At 36.9% G+C, this 21,480-nt stretch overlaps 1 protein-coding gene across 3 annotated transcripts in view; it reads right to left on the reverse strand.

Moving 5' to 3' along the window:
- The window catches only part of NELL2 (neural EGFL like 2), a 329,888-nt gene that overhangs the window by 71,580 nt on the left and 236,828 nt on the right, over positions 1-21,480 (reverse strand). For all 3 annotated transcript variants that reach the window (XM_045462596.1, XM_045462598.1, XM_045462597.1), the window contains one exon: positions 21,272-21,367. In XM_045462596.1, coding sequence (XP_045318552.1) covers positions 21,272-21,367 — 96 coding nt within the window. The remainder of the gene's footprint in view (positions 1-21,271; positions 21,368-21,480) is intronic.

The raw sequence follows: 21,480 nt of genomic DNA on the forward strand, positions 1-21,480 counted from the left end.
GACCAGATTTTATTTTTAAATAATTCTGAGGTAGCAAAAGAGCGGTATTTATTTAATAGCTCTAGATTTTCAAAAATCCATCAAGTAGTTGCAAGGAATCTCAGGGTCTTGACTAGGTCTAGTTTTACTTGGCTTTTATGTACCATATAATGAGCCCCCTTGATGGTCACCACTCTACTGCTAAATTAGTAGAACACTCTGGATCTAAAATGGTAAAACATTTTTATGATTGTCATATCATAACAACCATAAATTTCATGATTGTTATGTTTATGATTGCTGTAAGAGTTAGTTTAAAATTTGAATCCATGTGTTTGATTGCTTGACCTAGATGAAGTGGAAAGTAAAGTATCTGGGCATGTCTGGTGGTGCCTGATAAGCTCCGTGGCTGAGTTAGTCTCATAAAGCCTTGTCCGTCCTCTCTGGAGTGTACTGAGGCATCAGGAAAACACTGCCAAACCAACTCCACTGCTGAGGCTGTAGGGATCTGTAGATGCAAGCATCTCGCTCCTGGCCCTGTACTCTAGGGGCCCCAAAGACTTCCCAGATAAGTTCTTAGCCTCATTAACAGACATCTTGCAGGGTACCCTACTTCAGGGATCTTCCCTTTTGGACAATAGGACACCAGATTATGTATATGTGTTTCCTGGCATTAGGAATAACAAAACAAACAAACAAACAAACAAACAAACAAAAAAAAACAAAAACAAAAAAAGAAGGATTTTAGCCTAAGTGACAGTCATCATTTATAAGCTTGATTTCTTTTGTTTTATTGTGGCGCTATATATATGTTATCAACTTTTTCATTTTAACCATTTTTTAAACGTTTACTTATTTTTGATAGAGAGAGAGAGAGAGTGACTGAATGCAAACGGGGAAGGGGCAGAGAGAAATGGAGACACAGAATCTGAATCAGACTCTGGGTTCTGAGCTGTCAGCCATCACAGAGCTGTCACAGGGCTCAAACGCACAAGCTGTGAGATGATGACCTGAGCCAAAGTCAGACGCTCAACCAACTGAGCCACCCAGGCGGCCCTCCATTTTAACCATTTTTAAATACGCAATTCAGTGGCATTGTGTCCACAATGTGTGTAACTAGGACCACTATCTATTTCCAGAATGTTTCATCACTCCGAACACAGATTCTGTATCCATTATGCACTAACTTCACATTCCCCCTCCTCTTACTCTCTGGTAGCATCTAAACAACTTTCTGTCTCTATGCTTTCATTCAGTATTTTAATAGTACAATTTAACATGTATTTAGCACTTAGTATATACCACCCATTGTGCTAGGTGCTTTACATGAGTCAGCTCATTTAACACTCATACTCCTGTATGGGGTACCCTTATTAACTCTTTTTCACAGAGAAGGAAACAGAGATTGAGAAAGATAGAATCGTAATGGATGAATAGATGAAAATGATGTGACACACCCACACACCCCCCACAGGAATATTATTTAGCCATGAAAATGAGGAAATCCTACCACTTGCAACAATCCTTGAAGGCATTATGCTAAGTAAAATAAGTCAGACATAGAAAGACAAACACTGTAGGTATGATCTCACTTGTATGTTGAGTTGAAACAAAAACAAGCTCATGGAAAAAGGGATCAGACTTATGGTTGCCAGAGGTAGTGTGAGCGAGGAGGGGAAATTGAGGCAGGTGGTCAAAAAGGTACAAACTTCTAGCTATAAGATTAATAAGTGCCAGGGATGCACTGTACCACATGATGACTATAGCTAACTCCTCTGTATGATACACAGGAAAGTGGTTAAGAGAGTAAATCCCGAGAGATCTCATCCCAAGGCAAAAATCTTTGCCTTTCCCCCTTATTCTTTTCTTCTTTCTTTTTTTCTTGTATCTATGTGAGATGAATGTTAGCTGAACATACTATGGTAATCATTTCAAAATATATGTAAATCAAGCCATCATGTTGTACACCTTAAACTCACACAACGATATAAGCCAATTATTTCTCAATAAAACTGGGAGAAGTAAAGAAACTGGAGTCCCTCACTCAAGTCCCACAGATCCCATAAGCACTAAAACCGGGAAAGTGAACTCCAGCATCCTGATTCCAAAGCTTACACTTTTGACCACGTTGGTCTGCCTACATTTTAAAAACTCTTTCTGAGGGCTAACCTTCTATACAGGGTATGCCCATTCCTCGCAGTTCAGTGGGAAAAGAACTGTTGGACTCCACGATACACCTGTTATGGCATTTAAATTAAATGGCAAGGATAAAAAGCTTGCTCCAGGCAATCTTTCCAAGCTCAAAGAAGCACTGCTTTTAAGCAATGCATACTAAAAGTACATCCTTTAAGGTTACTCTTAAGTACTCTTGCTGATCTTGTGATAACAAAAGCAAACCACAATCTCTTCATCAGAATGTCTATTTAAATTCTCCTGACAGAAAGTTTGCACAGACCCATTCTTATGCTGGAAATTGCTAAATTGCCCCCATCCACTACATACCATACTTGTTCCTACTGAATATTTACCTCAGTCACTCAGATGATCAGTGCCCAGTTTCATTCTCACTTTGTTCCTATTCCCATTCCATCTGAGAAAATTTCCCTGCCTCCTGTCCTTCACACTCCCCAATCGGAGTCATATAAAAGCCCACACAACTGATAACTAATAATTTTAAATATACTCGCCCTAGTCCAGTCTATAAGTCAGTACTGATTTATTCCTTTTTGTGTGTGTCAGTAGGCAAATTTCCCAGAATCAGGTGAGAACTATCATTACTAAGTCATTCATTAGGCTTATGGTTACTTCTCCTAACAACTAAGAACACCTGCTTTCTTCCAGCAGATGCCTTCTTCTTATCACCAATATCACCCATCAGGAAAGAGGACACAGTGCATTTTTGAGTCTCTGTGAGTAACAGAACACAAGTATACATTTCCATAATGCAGCCCAGGTTCATCAATTAAGAGATAAAGGCCATATAGGTAATATCCCCTGTTCAAGATATCAAATGGTTTCCCTTTCAGCAGAATTTTTTAAGTAGCCCACTTACGAATTTCATGATAGTTATTCCCTTTATCTAGATATAACCCAAATTATTTTTTAGCCATTCCATAAATTACTGGATTGATTTCCATGAAGCATTGAACAAAACTCCAAAAGAGTTTAAGATTATGTTTTTGTGTTTTCAGAGTAATAACAATATAAGATAATTTGAGAGAAGTAGAGTAAAGCTGGCACAAACACGGTCGTTGAGAGGAAAGCAAGAATATCTCTAGTTGGACAAAACGAGAAGAGTTTCACAGAAGAGTGATATCTGGGTGGTAAAAGGGAGAAGGGGTTACAAGTGCACATCTGGGCTCAGATATCACTGTCTAAATTGAGAGCCTACCATATGCCTACCATGTGAACTTGGACACATTATTTAACCTCATTAAGCACTGGTTTTTGATTGGAAATAATTATAACCACCTCAGAGTGTCATTTTTATGATTAAAATGAGTTAATAAATGTAAAGCAATTAGCACCATGTTTAGCATATGGTAAGTTTTCAATAATGACCAGCTGATGTGTCAGGAAATTTTAAAAGGCAATTCAAAATAATAATTGAACTCATTTTTACACAACAGGAGAGTAGCATGTGTTATAATAGAGAAACAGGTCTTGGTTTTGGAAAATACGGGTATGAGAACTGATATTCCTTCTCCCTCCTTCCAGAACATGAGGGGGTGGGGAAGTAAGGGGAGGGGATGAGTGGGAGGAGAGAGGGAGAAATTTAAAGGTCTCAAATTGAGAGCTACAAAGAGAGAAGAAGAGTCTTAGGAAAAAGAAGAGTGTAGAGAGAATGGAAGGATACCAGGGCTTTAAGGTGGGAGATATCTTGCTCGGTAAGAATTAACTCTGTGCAGGAGTGGATCTGTGGGACTAGAAGCCAATATAATTTTGAGGACCCCTTCAGGCAAAAGACATTACCAAAATATATAACTACTGTAAATTTTACAAAAAATATGACCAAGTGAGCACATTGCTACACCTCCTCCCAATGTTTTTGAGGGAAAAAGCAGGGTCAGATGAATATAGCAGAAGCTTATCTTCATTAGCTTAATGGAATATCTGCCTCTGACTCTGTCAAGAAATAGCCAAAGCAGTTTTTGAAAAACGGGAACTCTATTTCATTTTAATTTTTTGCCTCTGCTTTGTTCTTCTTTAGGCCCCTCCCCTCCATTATCCTCAAAAATGTGGTCAAAATTCAACTACACACTATTTGTATTGGTGTTGCTTTGATGGAAACGAAGGAAACGACAGGAGATGGTGGTCTGTCATGCCTAGGTGATTCCAACAGACAGATGGTGGTCTGTCATGCCTAGGTGTGTCATGCCTAGGTGAGACCAACCTAGGTGGTCTGTCATGCCTAGGTGAAAGGAAAGCATCCAGGATGCAGGTAATACAAGCAGACTATAGTGCAAAATGTCCAAATGGAAGTATATAGCAGATCCTTCGGATGTGGGAGTTAAGCTGTGCAGGTGTCTGGACAGGATGACTCCTTTTGAAGACTTGGGGGTGGCTGAGCTCCACTTAAGAGATAGTATTAAGAAAGAAAAGAGATAATCAAGTGGGAAATTTAATCTTCACATTCAGGAGCTAAGAAGGAGGAGGAGTGGGGGGAAAGGGGGGAAAGGAGAAGGAGAGAAAGAAGAAATACAAACAAAGGCCCTCAGGCAGAAAAGTAACAGCAGTAGAAGCTCAACTATATAGGGGCTGACATGCTGGGGATAGAGAGCAGTGTTTTGCACATGGACTTTGGATTTACAGAGCCCTGGGTTTAACTCTAACCTCTTCATTTGATAGCTATGCCACATGGACAATTCACTTGCTTCTCTATCTTTTCCTCCCCAAATGTGAGTCAAAACACCTACTACATGAGGTTGATACTACACTCTGGAAGAAAATGTCATGTCAAAGAAATCAAAGGAAAAGAGTGTTGCTGAAAAGAATTTGGTTAATAGTATCAAATGTTGCACAAAGTTCAAGAAATCTGAATACTTTGTGATTAAGAAGTTCCATGTGATTTGGAAGAAAGCCATTCCAGTGGAGGGTAAGGTCTAAAGTGAATGAGTACACCCCAGTCCCAGGGAAGGTAGGGCCCTGCCCCTGGGATGCTGAAGCAGAGGGAAAGGGTGGGGGGCCTGTACTGACCATCAAGGATGTAGGGGCCACATTTTCCCCCTGTTCTGCCAGGTAGGAGGTAGCCATTATTTGTCTCAGCCTCGCCCCCACCCCCAACCCCACGATTGGGTTTCCTATTTGTGGTTAATTGGATTAAAAAAGAAAAGGATATATATATATATATCCTTTTCTGGAAAAACATATTACAGCGAATGAGTACAAGTGTAGTACAAAAATGTACAACATATGTTACATAGGCATACCTTGGACATACTGCAGACTTGGTTCCAGACTACTACAGTAAAGTGGATACCATAATAGAGTAAGTCAAGTGAACTTTTTGGTTTCCAGTGGATATAAAAGTTTGTTTACACTATACTGTAGTCTTAAGTGTGCAACAGCATGATGTCTTAAAAAACAATGTACATAACAAACTATTTTATTGCTAAAAAATGCTAACCATCTGAGCTTTCAGCAAGTCTCAATCTTTTTGCTGGAGAAGGGTCTTGCCTTGATGCTGATGGCTGCTGACTGATCCGTGTGTGGTGGCTAAAGGTTGGGATGGCTGTGGCAATTTCTTAAAATAAGACAACAATCAAGTTTGCCATACCGATTGACTCTTTCATGAACGATTTCTCTATAGCATGTGATGTGGTTTGATGGCATCTTATCCACAGTAGAAACTCTTTCAAAATTGGGAGTCGATCCTCTCAAACTCTGCTGCTACTTTGTCAACTAAGTTTAAGTAATACTCTAAATCCTTTGTTATCATTTCAACAATCTTCACAGCATCCTCACTAGGAGTAGACTCCATCTCAAGAAACCACTTTCTTTGCTCATGCGTAAGAACCAACTCCTCCTCCATTCAGGTTTTATCATGAGATAGCAGCAATTCAGTCACATCTTCAGGCTTCACTTGTAATTCTAGTTCTCTTGTTATTTCCACCACATCTGCAGTGACTTTCTCCACTGAAGTCTTGAACCCCTCAAAGTCATCCTTGAGCACTGAAATCAACTTCTTCCAAAATCTTATTCATGTTGAAATTCTGACCTCTTTCCATGAATTACAAATGCTCTTAATGGCACCTAGAATTATGAATCTTTTCCATAAAGTTTTTGATGTACTTGGTGCAGATCCATCAGAAGAATCACTATCTATGGCAGCTATAGCCTTGCAAAATGTATTTCTTAAACAAGAAGACTTGAAAGTCAGAATCACTCCTTGATCCATGGGTTGCAGAATGGGTTCTGTGTTAGCAGGGGTGAAAACCACATTAACCTCATTGTACACCTTTACTAGAGCTCTTGCATGACTAGGTGAATTGTCAATGAGAAGCAACATTTTGAGAGGATTTTTATCCTTATTTGTATGTCTTAACAGTGGACTTAAAATATTTCATAAAGAAAGAAAAATTCTATAAACTATATTGTAAACAGATGTGCTATCATCCAGGCATTGTTTCATTTACAGAGTACAGGCAGAGTAGATTTAATGTAATTCTTAAGGGCCCTGGGATTTTTGGAACGGTAAATGAGCACTGGCTTCAACTAAAAGTGACCAGCTACATTAGCTGCTAGTAAGTCAGTCTGACCTTTGAAGCCAGGCATTGACTTCTCCTCTCTAGCTATGAAAGTCTCAGATGGCATCTTCTTCCAATAAAAGGCTGTTTCCTCAATGTTACAAATCTGTACAGTGTGGCCATCTTCATTAATTACCTTAACCAGATCTTCTGGATAACTTGTTGCAGTTTATATATCAGCACATGCTGCTTTATTTTGCACTTTTACATTTATGTTATGATCTATCCAGACCACTAAAACTTTCTCCATATCAGCAGAAAGGCTGTTCTGCTTTTTTATCAATCATGTGTTCACTAGAGTAGTGCTTCTAATTTCCTTCAAGAACTTTTCCTTTGCTTTCACAACTTGACTATTTGGCACAAGGGGCTTAACTTTCAATCTATCTTGGTTTTTGATATGCCTTCCTCACTTCTATAATCATTTCTAGCATTTGATTTAAAGTGAGAGAGATGTGACTCTTTCACTTGAACACCTAAGACACCATTGTAGGATTATTAATTAGCCTAGCTGCAATATTGTCGTGTCTCAGGGAATGGGGAGGCCGAAGGAGAGGGAGAGAGATTGGGGAATAGTAGGTCAGTGAAGCATTCAGAACACACACATTTATCAGCTAATTTCGCTGTTTTGTATGGGGGAGGTTCATGGTGGCCCAAAACAATTAAAATAGTAGCATCAAACATCATTAATCACAGATCACCCTAACAAACATAATAATTGTGATAAAGCTTGGAATAGCATGAGAATTACCAAAATATGATACAATTTACCACAAAGTGATGAAATGCTGTTGGAACAATGGTGCCGATACACTTGCTTAACACAGGGTAGCTGCAAACCTTCAATTTGTAAAAAAAAAAAAAAAAAAAAAAACCCTATCTGTGAAGTGCAATAAGGCAAAGCACAATAAAATGGGGTATGCCAGTATTTACCTTTCAAGAATGTAAACTTGAAGATCCATATCTCAAATAATATATTACAAATTTACTAATAATTCTAACAAAATCTTATAACCCCATTTTGCTCCTACTAAAATTAGCTGATTGATTTCTAATCTAATTGATTTTAGACACTTACTAAATCTTGCCTCTCATGCCATGTAGGGTACAAAATTATCTGTGTAACTGATTCAGTGCTCTTTGGTTTTTAATTAAGTTTTATGATTTATGGAAAGCATCCCCTTCCCGTCGTTCTTTGAATAAAAGCTTTGCCTCCTGCACTATGAAATTTACTCTTGATTCTTGCTTCTTCAGTACTGTTTATAGGCATCTATGTTTTAATTAATTTCTTTTGGTTATGAATGGTCAAAACTAAGAAGATCATAACGAATAATAAGTTGTCATGTTTACAGAGTCCATTGTACTGATTGATTTTCAAGTAAAAAAAAATTGCAGTCAGCTGCTTTTATTTTCCTTAAATGAAACATCGGTAAAAAGAATGATAAGTAGTAAGAAGAAACTCAGCTCTATGTAAAAAGGACAAAGGTAAGGTTAATTTTAAGACTAGAGTTGGGCCTTCTAAAATCTGAAGGAAAAAAACATGCTGGAGTGAGTGATTTATATTTTAAAAGTTGCTCAAAGCAAATGAAAACACACCTCATCTAAGAAGGACGAGAAAGAGTAACACATCTTAAAAGACTAAGAATATCAGAGAATTCCTTTAACTTGTTTTGTTCAGGCTTTCTATTAAACTAGAGGTCCAAGTTCATTCTTACTCAGCCTTATAATCAACTTCAGACATGAATATTGAGAAAATCAGCAACGAAAACCCTGTCTAACACTTGAGAGTATACTTTTCACACGTTTAATCAGCTGTTTGCTTGCCTCCCAGGTCCCACCAGTATGAGTTTATTGGGCAGCCTTTCCCCTGTAAATTACAGCTACTCGTATTTACAGCTCCAGAATTCATTCTTCTGATGAGCAATTTCATCTAGGGTTGCCATGCCAGACAAGATTAGTAGTTAGCAATCACTTAAAAGGTATTACTATTATTTTTGAACCCACCTGTTCTTTCCTTGTTATTTAGATAAGATGCTCCCCTGTGCATTAGACAGAGATATAAACTCCCAAGAGAAAAGAACCTCTTCTTACTTTCTGCATCTCCATACACATGTCACGTTGTGCTGTGCGTGCACAGGAGCTTAATAAATGTTTAATTTGGATAATTTGGCACTTTTATTCCATAAAGTTTGCTGCCATTTCAGAGGCATTCAATCATCTGTATGGTGTGGTGAAGGCCAAATATCAGAACAGAAAGTGCACAGATTAATTCATCAGCCCTGGGCATGATTCCTTTTCTCTCACATCACTGGCTATGTGGCCCAGGGCCAATTATTTAATCTTTTTGAATCTCAGTTTCCTCATCAGGTAATAATGACTACTTTGGAGGGTTATTGTAGGGATTAGGAGGAAGGTCATAATGATAGCTATCATTTACTGAACCACTGCTGTAACTGTATATATTAACTCATGTAATCTCCTCAATAATGCAATAAAACAGGTATTATTATTCCATTTTAAAACAGAGAAACTGACACACATAAAAATTAAGTAACTTGCCCTAGTCCACACAGGTAGTCAGTGGCAGAGCCTGGAATTATACACAGACAGTCATTTTCTAAGCTCACTCTCAAACTCTTAATCATTAAGCTACACTGCCTCCTTATGATTACAAGAAGTGCCTTTAGACATGCAGTTAAAGTAGCTACTATTATGAAAAATTGAAATAGGAATCCTAGGTTACCCCCATAAACAAGGCCATCAAGATCCAGTGGGGAAGCCCTTTGGGACATACGTGCTTCTAACACTGGGTCCTCTAGACTCTATTTGAACATGCAGGCTGGTCCATCCCATTTTCACACAGTTCTTGTGATCAGCTTATTTCTTATTTGAAGCTCAAGCTCACCTACTGGCAAATTTACTAGGTTTGAACACTAGAGCTACGCATAATAATCTAATCCAAAATCCACATATTAGTTTATCCTTTCATGCCGCCTTTTAGTTTTCTTATTTATTTCATTTCTTTGTCAAACACCTCAGGTTTATTCAGCTATCCTCTTATATCCACTACAGCTTTCATCTCCCAGCTAATTTTTTCCTGATCACACTCCCATTTGCCAATAACCTCTAAAAATCTTCTGGCCAAACTGAGTACAACATTCCATTGTGGAATAAGTATACAGAATTCAGGGAGACTACTACTTATATTGTTTTGTACACTCTGTACTAACACAGGCTAAATATGCATTTTCTTTTACAGCTAGCACCTTATACTTTGGGTTCATACTTGGAATCAGCAGTCAAAGAAATCATGAAACTATCAAAGTTCTCTATTGTGTGCAATTGTTTTTCTAACCCAAAGGCAAGAGTGTACTTACATTTTATTAATATTTATTGCCTGCCTACTCAATGAAAAACGTGATGCTAAGCCCTATGAAAAATGAGAAATCGTAGGTTTCACCTCTACTTTCAAGGAACACATCCTCCAGTGGAAGGGAATGGAGGAAAAAGGAAGTGGAGTGGGGGAAGCCAACTAAAGAAGAAAAACAAGGGAATGGCAAAGGACACAATGAACGTAGGCCCAAGATGTAAAAGATCAGAATTAAGAACCTCAAAATAAAACTGGTAGAAGCAGTGTGGCTTGATTTGAGCTGCAAGAGGGACAACTAAAAGAGATATTTTTACCTGTGTGTTACATGGCATAGTGCTCATTCATTCCCATTGTTCCTGAAATCTGAAAATAACTTCGAATCTTTGTTCTGTCTTTTGTCCTATTAACTACCCTTCCCAATTCATGTTATTTGCAAATTTGATTCATCTTCTTTGACTTGACTCTAAACCTATATTTGATTAACTCCATCCCTGTGCACCACATTTTCATTTAAACCAAAAAAAATTACCTAGAATATATTTTATTCTCTCAAAAAACAGCGAGTTCTTAAGGAAGAGAGTCACCTATCAGTGGATAAAGCTGATTGCTATGGAAAAAAAAAAAAAGCTGATTGTTATGGGTTTATTGTACCTGTATCTCCATGGTTTCTTCCGGAAAGCTTATATGAAGAAAGAAATGGAAACTGACCATTGATAAGAACCCCTTAGAAAGAAGTACAGACTGTTCTCAGAAACATCAGCAATTTAGTGAAGAGAAAGAAGTAGCCATGGGGCACCTGGGTGGCTCAGTCAAGTGTCTGACTTCAGCTCAGGTCATGATCTCCTGGTTCATGAGTTTGAGCCCCATGTCAGGCTCTGTGCTGACAGCTCAGAGCCTAGAGCCTGCTTCAAATTCTGTGTCTCCCTCTCTCTCTGTCCCTCCCCCACCTCTAAAAAATCTCTAATAAATAAATAAAGACATTTAAAAAAAAAAGTAGCCACATCCCCAGCTCCATTCCTAGTAAATTCCATAAAGTTGGTCCTCTTCCTATTGTTTCTTCCCATGTTCCACCCATTTTCACTGTGCCACCATGAATTTCCCCTCAATGTCTGCAGATTTATAAGTGACCAGAATTTTTTGCTCCAAAGAGCATCAACAAAATCATACTTATGTAACTTTCTTTCCAATTCCAGCAATACTGAGAACTGCATAACCTAAAAATCTTTCTATAAGCACATGGCTTAAAAATGTATCATATTAAATTCATAACTTAGCTCATTTAAAAAAATGGAAATTCCTATATAGCCCATGAGGAAGCTGAATACCAGATTTGGATTTTATGACTCACACAGTGACAGCAGAGAGGACTTGGTCCTATACAAGGTCCAAGACTTCAGCACAAAGCAGGATCCTTAAAGGGCTCCTCTTTAGTTTGAGTGTAGGATAGAAACACACACACAAATAAAACGCCCTCTAGCACAAGAGAATATGGGGAGACACTCTATTTTTGTCTATACTTGGCTGGGGAGAAAAAAATGTTTTCTTACAGAGTTTTAAAATTCAAATTTACGTCACTAGTGTGGTATACCACTTGGCAAAGAAACCAATACAAATATCAGTTGTAATATTCCTGGCATACCTGCAAAATTTCTCTGGAGAGAAAAGACCTCAGGTTTCACAGGTAAATCTTCAATGAAGATAAGGTCAGACATCAAAAGTATAAATCACACTAGGAAATACTACATCATGGGCAAGAGTCAGCAAGCATAAGAATAGGCAGATTTAGAGCCCCTTCAACTGCAGATGGATAAAGATTACAATGTAATGTAAGCATGTTTAAAATTATCAAAGACTTAAAAGAAGGAATCAAAATCACAAGAAAAGAATAAGAACAAAGGGAAGAAGTACTAAAAATCTGAAAAAGAGAACTCTTAGAAATGAAAAGGGCAGGTATTGAACTAAAAAAAAAACTCAATGGATCAGCTAAACAAAGGATTAGACAAAACTGAAGAGATAACTGATAGACTGGGGAATAGATATGAAGAAATCGCAAAGGGCACAGCACTGAGGGATAAAGAGATGGAAAATACCAAAGGAGGTAGAAGAAACTTAGAAAGAAAAGCGCCAACATCTATCCAATAGGAAAACCAGGAGGAAAGAATAAAAAGAATGAGAGAGAAACAATATTTGAGGAGATAAAGACTATATGTTTTCCAAAATGGATGAAAAAGATGACTCTTCCAATTCAATAATCTAAAGAATCCTTGAGCAAGATAAGTAAAAATAAATTCATCCCTAAGCTCAAAGCATTTAAACCACAAACCCCAAGGAAAGGGGGATCTTAAAAGCAAATAGAGCAAAATTTTTTTTCAAATGGATTACAATCGAACTGACAGTAGACTTCTCAACAGAAACCTGAGGCTAGAAAAGCAATGGAATACTTCCTTCACAGTTCTTCTAGAGAGAACAATCTAGAAATCAACACCTAACTAACCTAAGAGTAAAAATGGCATAAAGCACATTTCAGACCAATACTGAGAGTTTGCCACTAACAGATCTACTACAAGAGAATACTAACATAGGTCCTTCAGGAAGGAAGAAACAACATACAGAAGAAAGAAATAGAATGCAAGAAACAAAAATAATTTGAGTATCATTAAACGTTGCATCCTTGATATATTCTGAATGAAAGAAGACTAAGACCCAGATATCATGTCTTTATCACATTGTAATGTTTCTTCAGGATATCAAGTCTGTCCTCCCTATACCTGTAATCAATAAAAGTTCATCAGCTTATCTAGGTAAAAAAATCAGAATTATTAAATTTAGTTTACAGAACATTTCCAACATAGGGATGCCCAAAGGAAGAGAAAGATCTGGTCCTCAAGATATGCGTTCTTATTAGTAACCATAGAGTTACAAGTTAAAAGTCTACTATTTGAATGACAGCAGGCTCCTATAAGATGTTTTCTTATTTGAATCATTCTGTCTAGTGAGGATGTAATGATAATATGAATCCCAAGATATATTGTTAAGGTGGGGGGAAGCAATGATTAGTAAAAGGGTACAAAGAAAATTTACTTTTCATTGTATGATCTTTGTCTTTTTAAATTTTATACCATATACATATGCTACTTGTTGAAAATATTAATGAAGTATGCAGTTATTTTTAGAATTATAGCAAATAAAAATATAAAAATGACTTTGTCTCGACTAAGAAAACATAAGGGGGGGAATGGCTTTTAGGAATTCAAGGACATAATATAATATAATAAATATATTCATAAGACACCATTGAAAAAATCATTAATATTTTTAAAGTGAAAGTGAAGATCTTTTCCAAATTCCAAAATAATTCCACTAGTCTTTTTTCTTGGAGACCTGCCCTCTAACAGCTTGAAAGCTATTTTTTCCCCTTACATAAACTCCACGATGTGTCCTCATTTCCAATGTTAATTAAGTAGGCCTTACAATAAAAGAGTCTGAACTATTTCCCCATCAGAATTGTTATCTATTATATATGACTGATACATGGAAAGAGTAAGATTTTTTCCAATTAACCTGAAGGACTTGGAAAAATGACTTTGAGATTTAACACTGAGAACTTTTAACTACTTTTTGAATAGTACAAAGACTTAGATTTCCATAAAACATGAATTTTTAAGATTTGCATTAGAACTAAAAGCAATTTTAAGTAAAAGTAAAGAATGCAAATTGCTACATTAAAGATTTTACAGCATTAAAATGTAGTAAAACTATACTTAAAATTGGTTTATAAGTGAATCAGGAAAACTAGAATCATTTCTTTTTCTTAACCCTTACTTTATAATATCTCAGGGTATCTCCAGCTAACTCAAAGGAGTACAAAAGCTTCAAATATTTCTGTACATAAAATTTTACTCACAATGTACAATACAATCACATCAGGCATCATTCATTACTTATCACATTCCAGAATGATGCGGTATGCCTTACTTGCATTATTCAACTTAATTTCCAGAACAAACCCACAAGGCAGATATTATTATCATCCTTCATTTCATACATATGAAAATAAAGGCATAGAAAAATGAAGTAACATAGAAAAGGTCACACAGCTAGTCAACAGTAGAGCTAGGACTCATGCCGGTTGATGTCTCTCTAACTTCAATTTTTATATTCTTGACCACTATGTTAAATGTTTCCAAGAAGACCAGGGCTTGGGATAATATTAATCAACTAAAGAGTTATTTAAAAAAAATTAAGGATCACCTACATAAAAAGAAGGTATACCTTAAGTACTCAAGTTAAGTCATAAGCAGTGCATGGTCAAAAAGCCTACAGTGAGAGTTCTTTGGTTTCTTCTTTATCCTTTTTAAAATTTATGATATGAAAAAGTCACATTGAGACCTAAATCCCTAATTTATCCAAAGTCCATGAAAACACATTCATCCATCAAATGCAATACAATCACTTTATCATTAGATACCGAGTTTAAAGACCAGAAGCATCTTAGCAAGTATGACTGGAGATTCTATCTTAGGGAAATTAACAGATCCCTCCATGGGTATGGATCCCACATTACACAAGACACTAAATGATTGGTTCTGTGTCTTGTCTCTTCCCTTGAGCAATTCAATTCTGAAAAAGTGATTTTAACAGACACTGTGAAGGATCAGAAGGTGAACTTCCTTCATCCCAGGTTTTCTTTATTACAATAAAGTTTATTTAATGATTTATATATGTAAAATTTGTATTTAGTTAGAGCAAAATACATTCAAAAGAATACTAAAAAAGATCATCCTTACTAGTAAAGCAAAGGTAGCTAAAGTTTTTCTTTCCTTATTAACTGTATTATCTCCAAATTTTTACTAAAATTCTCTTCTCCCACAAAAAAGATATATGTTTTGGTTCTAGAATTTCACTCTGAGTCATTTTGGGGAAAAAAAAGGTATGCTGTAACAGAAATGTTTTGAATTTTCCCTTGCTTCTGAATTTTTTGTCTTTGCACGTAAAATGATATAAAATAATGTAAGCTTCTGAAAAATATGCCTTTAAAAGAAAGCTACATGATCATGAAACTAAATCAATATGTTCTGTTAATGGTGAAAAATGTGCTAATTTAACCATATCAGGAAATATAACACAATTTGACATTAATAATAAATGCTAACTGTACCTACTACTAGCAAAATAACTTTGTTAGTATAAATGAATTAAAGGATTTTTACTACATACACTATAACATTAATAATGTAGACTTTTAAAAATCAATCAGCCTCAATCAATATATAGTCACCTTTGAAGTAAAGCAACATTCATATAAGCCTCACGCTTAATTTTTATCATTTTGAAACTACAGATATTAAAAAGCTACACAAACAGGAATGCAACTTGAGTTTATATTCATTTAAATACTCACTAAAAATAATTAAAATCCCATCTCATGTTTTGATCTGTGGCTAAGAAACCCATTATTTTACACACCAAAAAAAAGAGCCATTTATCACCAAAACGTCTGATCTCCTTTTCTTTGATATCACAGCATATCTTTTTTTAGCGTTGCCATTTGATACCAACTTCTTCCCAGTTATAAACGTTTTAATTTGATTTAAGTTGGCAGTTACTTATAGGAGACTCTCACATCTTTTAGAGTTATGCTTTAAATCATGACTGAAAGATTTATTTTCAGTACACTAAGACAGCTTTGCATATTAATCAGATCATCAGACACATGTTTGCTGAGGTTTAGTGATTGTGCAATAAATACAGTATGGCAATGAGAGAGCTGTTAAACCTCAGCACATAGGTTTCTAATACATTTTATTGAGTTATCCAAGAAATAATCACCCAGCTAAATCCAAGTTAAACACCTGATGGAATATTAGGATGTTTAATTAAAAATGAAGTTATGCTGTACATGTGGGTGATTTTACACAGTGGCTAAAAAAGGCCATGAAAAATTAATTTTACTCAGAAGATATACATAACAGCCTCTTTGTGAAGTTGGTAAGTAGATTCAACCATTCCACTAAGATACACTGATGCAGAAATAGAATAAATAAATTAAGGGGAGGGGGTACAGGAGAGACCTCAATATAGTAACGAGGGTTGGTAAATGTCATGCATATTTAGACTGTCTTTCAAGAAACTAGTAAATCCTATTACTTCATGCTCAGCAATTCCATTGTGAGGGCTCAACAGAGGGCCCCTGGGGCCAGGAAATCAGTCCCCTTTCTAAGCTATCAGGCAGTGTCCAGCTCCAGCAGGCCAAAATTTTAGGCCATTCCTACACTTACAAATCTTGACAGTCCTGATGCTTTCTCTACCTTGGGAGAGAAAAACTGCCACAGTCTTCACCAATAAAGACAACAGAAATATTTGGCAGTTGAAGGGGTGGGCATAACAAAAAGCCCAGACCTTGTGAGAGATGATAGTAGGATAAATTCCTGAACATAGAGCATGGCATAAGAGGGATGGAAAGAAGAAGGAAGGAAGGAAGGAAGGAAGGAAGGAAGGAAGGAAGGACGGAAGGAAGGAAGGAAGGAAGGAAGGAAGGAAGGAAGGAAGGAGAGAAGGAAGGGGAGAGGGAGGGAAGGAAGGAAGGAGCAGAGAAACACTAGACTAGGAGTCAGAAGACCTGAGTTCTAAATTGCAGATCAGTATCTATAATGAAACAACTTATATAAGTTCCTTCACCCTTCTGTGCCTTAGTGACCTCATCTGCCATCTCAGACTTTAGGACCAGATGACCCTGAAGACCTCTTTAAACCAATGTTCAATAAAGTCCAGCTAATATGGATGCAAGCACATCTTTTACCTCCTCATTTAATTGACCACTCATTTATGTCTTTATTTATTCACCAATATTCATGGAGCACCTTGAATAATAAGGTGCAGGCCTTATGCTATGTTTTGAAGATTCAAAAGTGAACAAGATACATGCTTTATGTCCATGAAAGTCAATGCCTGGGGCTGTAAATGAGGTGAGGAGACAGAGGGACAAGAGGGTGAAAGCTGGGTAGATAAGCAGGAGACAAATCTTGAAGGGACATACAGGTCATGTTAAGAAATGTGAGGTCAACGGAGGATGCTAATGTGTTTTTTTTTTTTTTTCACTATGGAGTGATACGATCAGATGTGTGCTCAGATATTCTGTGAAGAATGGACTGGAGAGAGATAAACCTCAGAGCCCTAAACTACTGTACTACCAGAGAGAATGGAAAAAAAAAAAAAAAGGATCCTAGTAAAGAGAATCAAAAGGACTTGATTAGATGTGAAAGTGAAAAGGAATGGGGGGAGGAGGTGATTCTTGGTTTGTTGTCCAACAAAACTTGGTGGGTAAGGCCACTCACTGAAATAAAGACTAGAAGTGAAGAACCAGGTTTTGGGAATAGAAGAGATAAGGCAAGAGTCATGAGATGATGGATTCAGTGTGGGGTCTCGAGATTAAAGGTCCCCAAAGAAACTCTGGAAGGTATTGGATATCTACATTTGTATCACCTTCTACAGAATCAAATAGCAGTTAGTTCTCTTTATGAATCATGGAAGATTCTCTCCATAGTGGTTCATAACTATTTAGAAATTATAGAACCCATTTGCAATATTTAAAAGCTCTGAATTCTTTCTGCAGAAAAATGTACACATGCACATATATTCAGGGAATTCATGGACCCCCAAAGTCCATCCATAGACTTGCAGGTGTCCGGGAATTCCAAGTTAAGGATCCCTACCAGAGGTGGAAAGAAGGCAGTGATTAAAGAAGGAAGTCACTCAGAGTTCTTCCAGCTGAGTAGATGAGACAATGTCGAAAATGGTTTGATTGTTCAGAGTAAATAGTATAGCAATGCCAGACAGCACCTAAGACAAAAGACTGGCCTAATGGTCACAGACCAGTTTCATCTTCCTGGACATTCAGCTGAACTACATTTTCTCAACTCCTCAAGTCCATGTGATGAGTTCTTACCAGTGGTATGTGAGAGGAACAGACATGTATGTTACTTCTGGTCTGAGGTAACAGTGGGTGTGTATTCTCCATGCTTTCACATCTATGGTCCCTCTTCTCTTTGGTGTTAGAGGCAGTGTGTTGGGCATACTTCATCAAATGGCAACAACCAGGGCCCCTGGCTTAAGCAGGCTCAATCCCAATGCTCCTCAGCTCTCCCCACCACCACATTTGACATATCAAACAGATGTGAGTGAGCAAACACTTTTTGTATTAATCACTGAAATTTTGGGACGTGTACAGAAGCTGATGTTAGCAACCTTTAGTAATGAAGTAAATACCAATAATAACAATACTCATCATACATAAAGTCTATAGGTAATAAAAATAATTTTACACTATCTGCTTTAGTTTTCTTTATTTTTTTGAAAAATTTTTTAATGTTTATTTATTTTTGAGACAGAGAGACAGAGCATGAACAGGGGAGGGGCAGAGAGAGAGTGGGAGACGCAGAATCTGAAACGGGCTCCAGGCTCTGAGCTGTCAGCACAGAGCCCGACGCGGGGCTCGAACTCACGGACCGTGAGATCATGACCTGAGCCGAAGTCAGACGCTTAACCGACTGAGCCACCCAGGTGCCCCTGCTTTAGTTTTCTTTATAGCAACTACTACCTGACAATATTTTACATATTTATTTATTTTCCTGTTTATAGTCCCTCTAACTCAACTAGATCATAATCTCCATGCAGATAGGACCTATGTTCACTGCTATATCCTGTTTCTAGATTCAGTGCTCAGCATATAAAAGATCCTAAATAAATGTTGAATAAATGGGTGAACAGATTATTTCATGTGGTTCTCCTCCAAAGTTATTTTTTAAATGGAACAACTTCTATTTATAACTACATCAACAAAAATGGTGTAAGGTGTAAGGTGAGGGGTTAGGATATAACCTGGAGCAATAGCTGGGACAGATGCTTTGAAACAAGTGTTATCCTGACAATTTCTCAGATAGGAGGCAGGAACGTCTTGCTTCTCAAATAGTGAAATATGGTCTTGGGCCAAGAGGTGCTAGAAGGCAGAGATAAACCATGACCCATTGTCTTAGAGCACCAACTTAACTCAAGGGTAGTAGGTAAGTTAAATGTTTTCACGTGTTATGGAATAGAAATGAATGGAATTTTAGGAAAAAAACATAATTTTTGATGAAATTTTATTTACCCTTTTGGTGGGCCTTTTCAGGATGGCTCTGGATGAAGACATTCTCTCTCTTCTGTCATTAGAATTAATTCAGAAGAAATTTAAAAACCACATTGATATAGATAAAAAGCCTGGGTTTGCCAGTTAGAAAGACCTTTGTATTTTGTATTCAGCTGTTAACTCTATGGCCTTAGGAAAAAAATTAATCACTCTGAACCCAATATATTTTTTTAAATGGATATAATACCTATCTTGTAAGAGACTTGTGAAGAGTAAGGTGATGTATAGATAGTATAAGACACTGAGAAGTAATGTAACTTGCCCAAGGTCACATAACAAGTAAATGGTAGGACTAGATTTTGAACCCATATCTGTTTGTCCTTCTCAAAGCCCTTGGCTGTTATAGACAGCTACTTAGAGTTAAGTCTGGGATTGTCTTCTTATAGACTGAAAGTTCAAAGATAATTAGAGAAAGCTAAATATTCTGTTGGGTTATATTTAACTCCCTAGTTTTAAATTTTACATTGCTCAGATCAATCTTATACCATTCCAGATTTTCACAATCTCACATGTAACCCTTTTTTTTTTCCTAGTGGAAGAATGATACACAGAATTGGCATGGCCATTATTCATCTCAGATTTTCTGGGACAGCCTTTATTTCAAAATAATACACCATTTCAATGCCATGAAAAAGCCAGTATTTCTGATCACAACTGCACCAGAAGCAGTACCAAATACTGTATTCAGGAAATATGGTCACCGCAGGTGTTGATATACAGGACGACCACAGTACCTGATGTGCTTGGGTGTACTGGTGGAGACTATGGGATAGAAACATTGTAGAATGACTGCACTAGAAGTGCCTGATTTTGATCTAGTAAATCCTATGTTAGTTAATTACCAGAAATCTGCATATTTAACAAGTTGATAAGACTTATGGGTAAGTCACATGCTCACTAAGTTTGGGAACTTCTGATTTAGGAAATAATCCCCTTATGAAAGAGTCCTACATATCAAAGATGGACACTATCCATTTTCTACTAGAGACCTTTGTAACCAAATAGTTAGTCATTGAAGTTTGAAGAACATCACTGAGAGCTACTTATAGAAAGAAACAATCTAGTGACGCAAGCCCTTCTGTGGGCATCCTTCTGTGCACAGTGGTAGGACCTATTCAGGAAACTTTTCACTTCCCAAATGGTCCAGAACATTTTCTGTCTCACATTCTTATCTGTCAGTTTCTTTATTAAAACAGACTCTGCAGGTCGAATGGAAGCAGGAATTGCACCATATCTATTGTAATGAGATTTATGGAAAGTAATGTAAGATAGTAACCACCAGTCACCAGAGGTAGCAGCTTTCTCTTAGGGAGAATCATGGACATTCTGGGGTCATCTCTTATTAGAACCCACTTACCCAAAGCAACAAAACTACTATTGATATGATTTTAGTTAAGAGTTAGTATTTTCACGGCATGTTTTAATATATATATTAAATAATGTTTAATATATATATTAGTTTCTAGTATTAGTATCCAGCAGACTGAGTTCAAAATGAACTTGGATTAGGAATAATTAAAAAGTAGGAAACTTTAAATACTTTTTAAATAAACAACAATGAATGAATATTGAATGATTCAGGTAAAAACTTTTTTTAAAAAATTCTCACACGTGCATGGAGGAGGTAGCATGTCCTAGGAAGTGTGTTGGCCATGAACTTGAATAATATGCTTTAATATAGTCATACAGATCCCAGAAAAAATGGGCTCCAAACGAGTAAAATGAATTATGAAGTCATAAAATCCACACACCTTTCTATAAATGTTCAATATTCTTCTAGTTATAATAGCTGCAAAACCTCTATAGAACGACTTTGGGGAAACTCCCAGTGAATATGCATCACTGAAACTTCCCACGTCCTACCTCCTAGGACTTCCTTATTAATAGTTCCAAGCTTTGAGAGACACTTGAAACTTGAAACGTTATTTTCCTCATGGATTACTTTGTACATTGGCATAAAAACTCATTTTCTAGAAGATGGAATGATAGTCTTACCCGTTTCACAGCTGGGCCCGGTGAAGCCTTGCGGGCAGGCACACACATTAGCGGCGATACAAGCTCCTCCGTTCCTACAGCCGTCTTTGCAAAATGCTAGAAATAATTCAGATACATGACTTTCATACTTCAAAATTGAGTAGTTCAAGATACTTCAAGCCTAGCTTTTCTTCATTCCCTTGGAGATGTGGACATCAAATTATATATGG

This window comes from Leopardus geoffroyi, chromosome B4 (genome assembly GCF_018350155.1).
Source record: "Leopardus geoffroyi isolate Oge1 chromosome B4, O.geoffroyi_Oge1_pat1.0, whole genome shotgun sequence".
NCBI lineage: Eukaryota > Metazoa > Chordata > Mammalia > Carnivora > Felidae > Leopardus > Leopardus geoffroyi.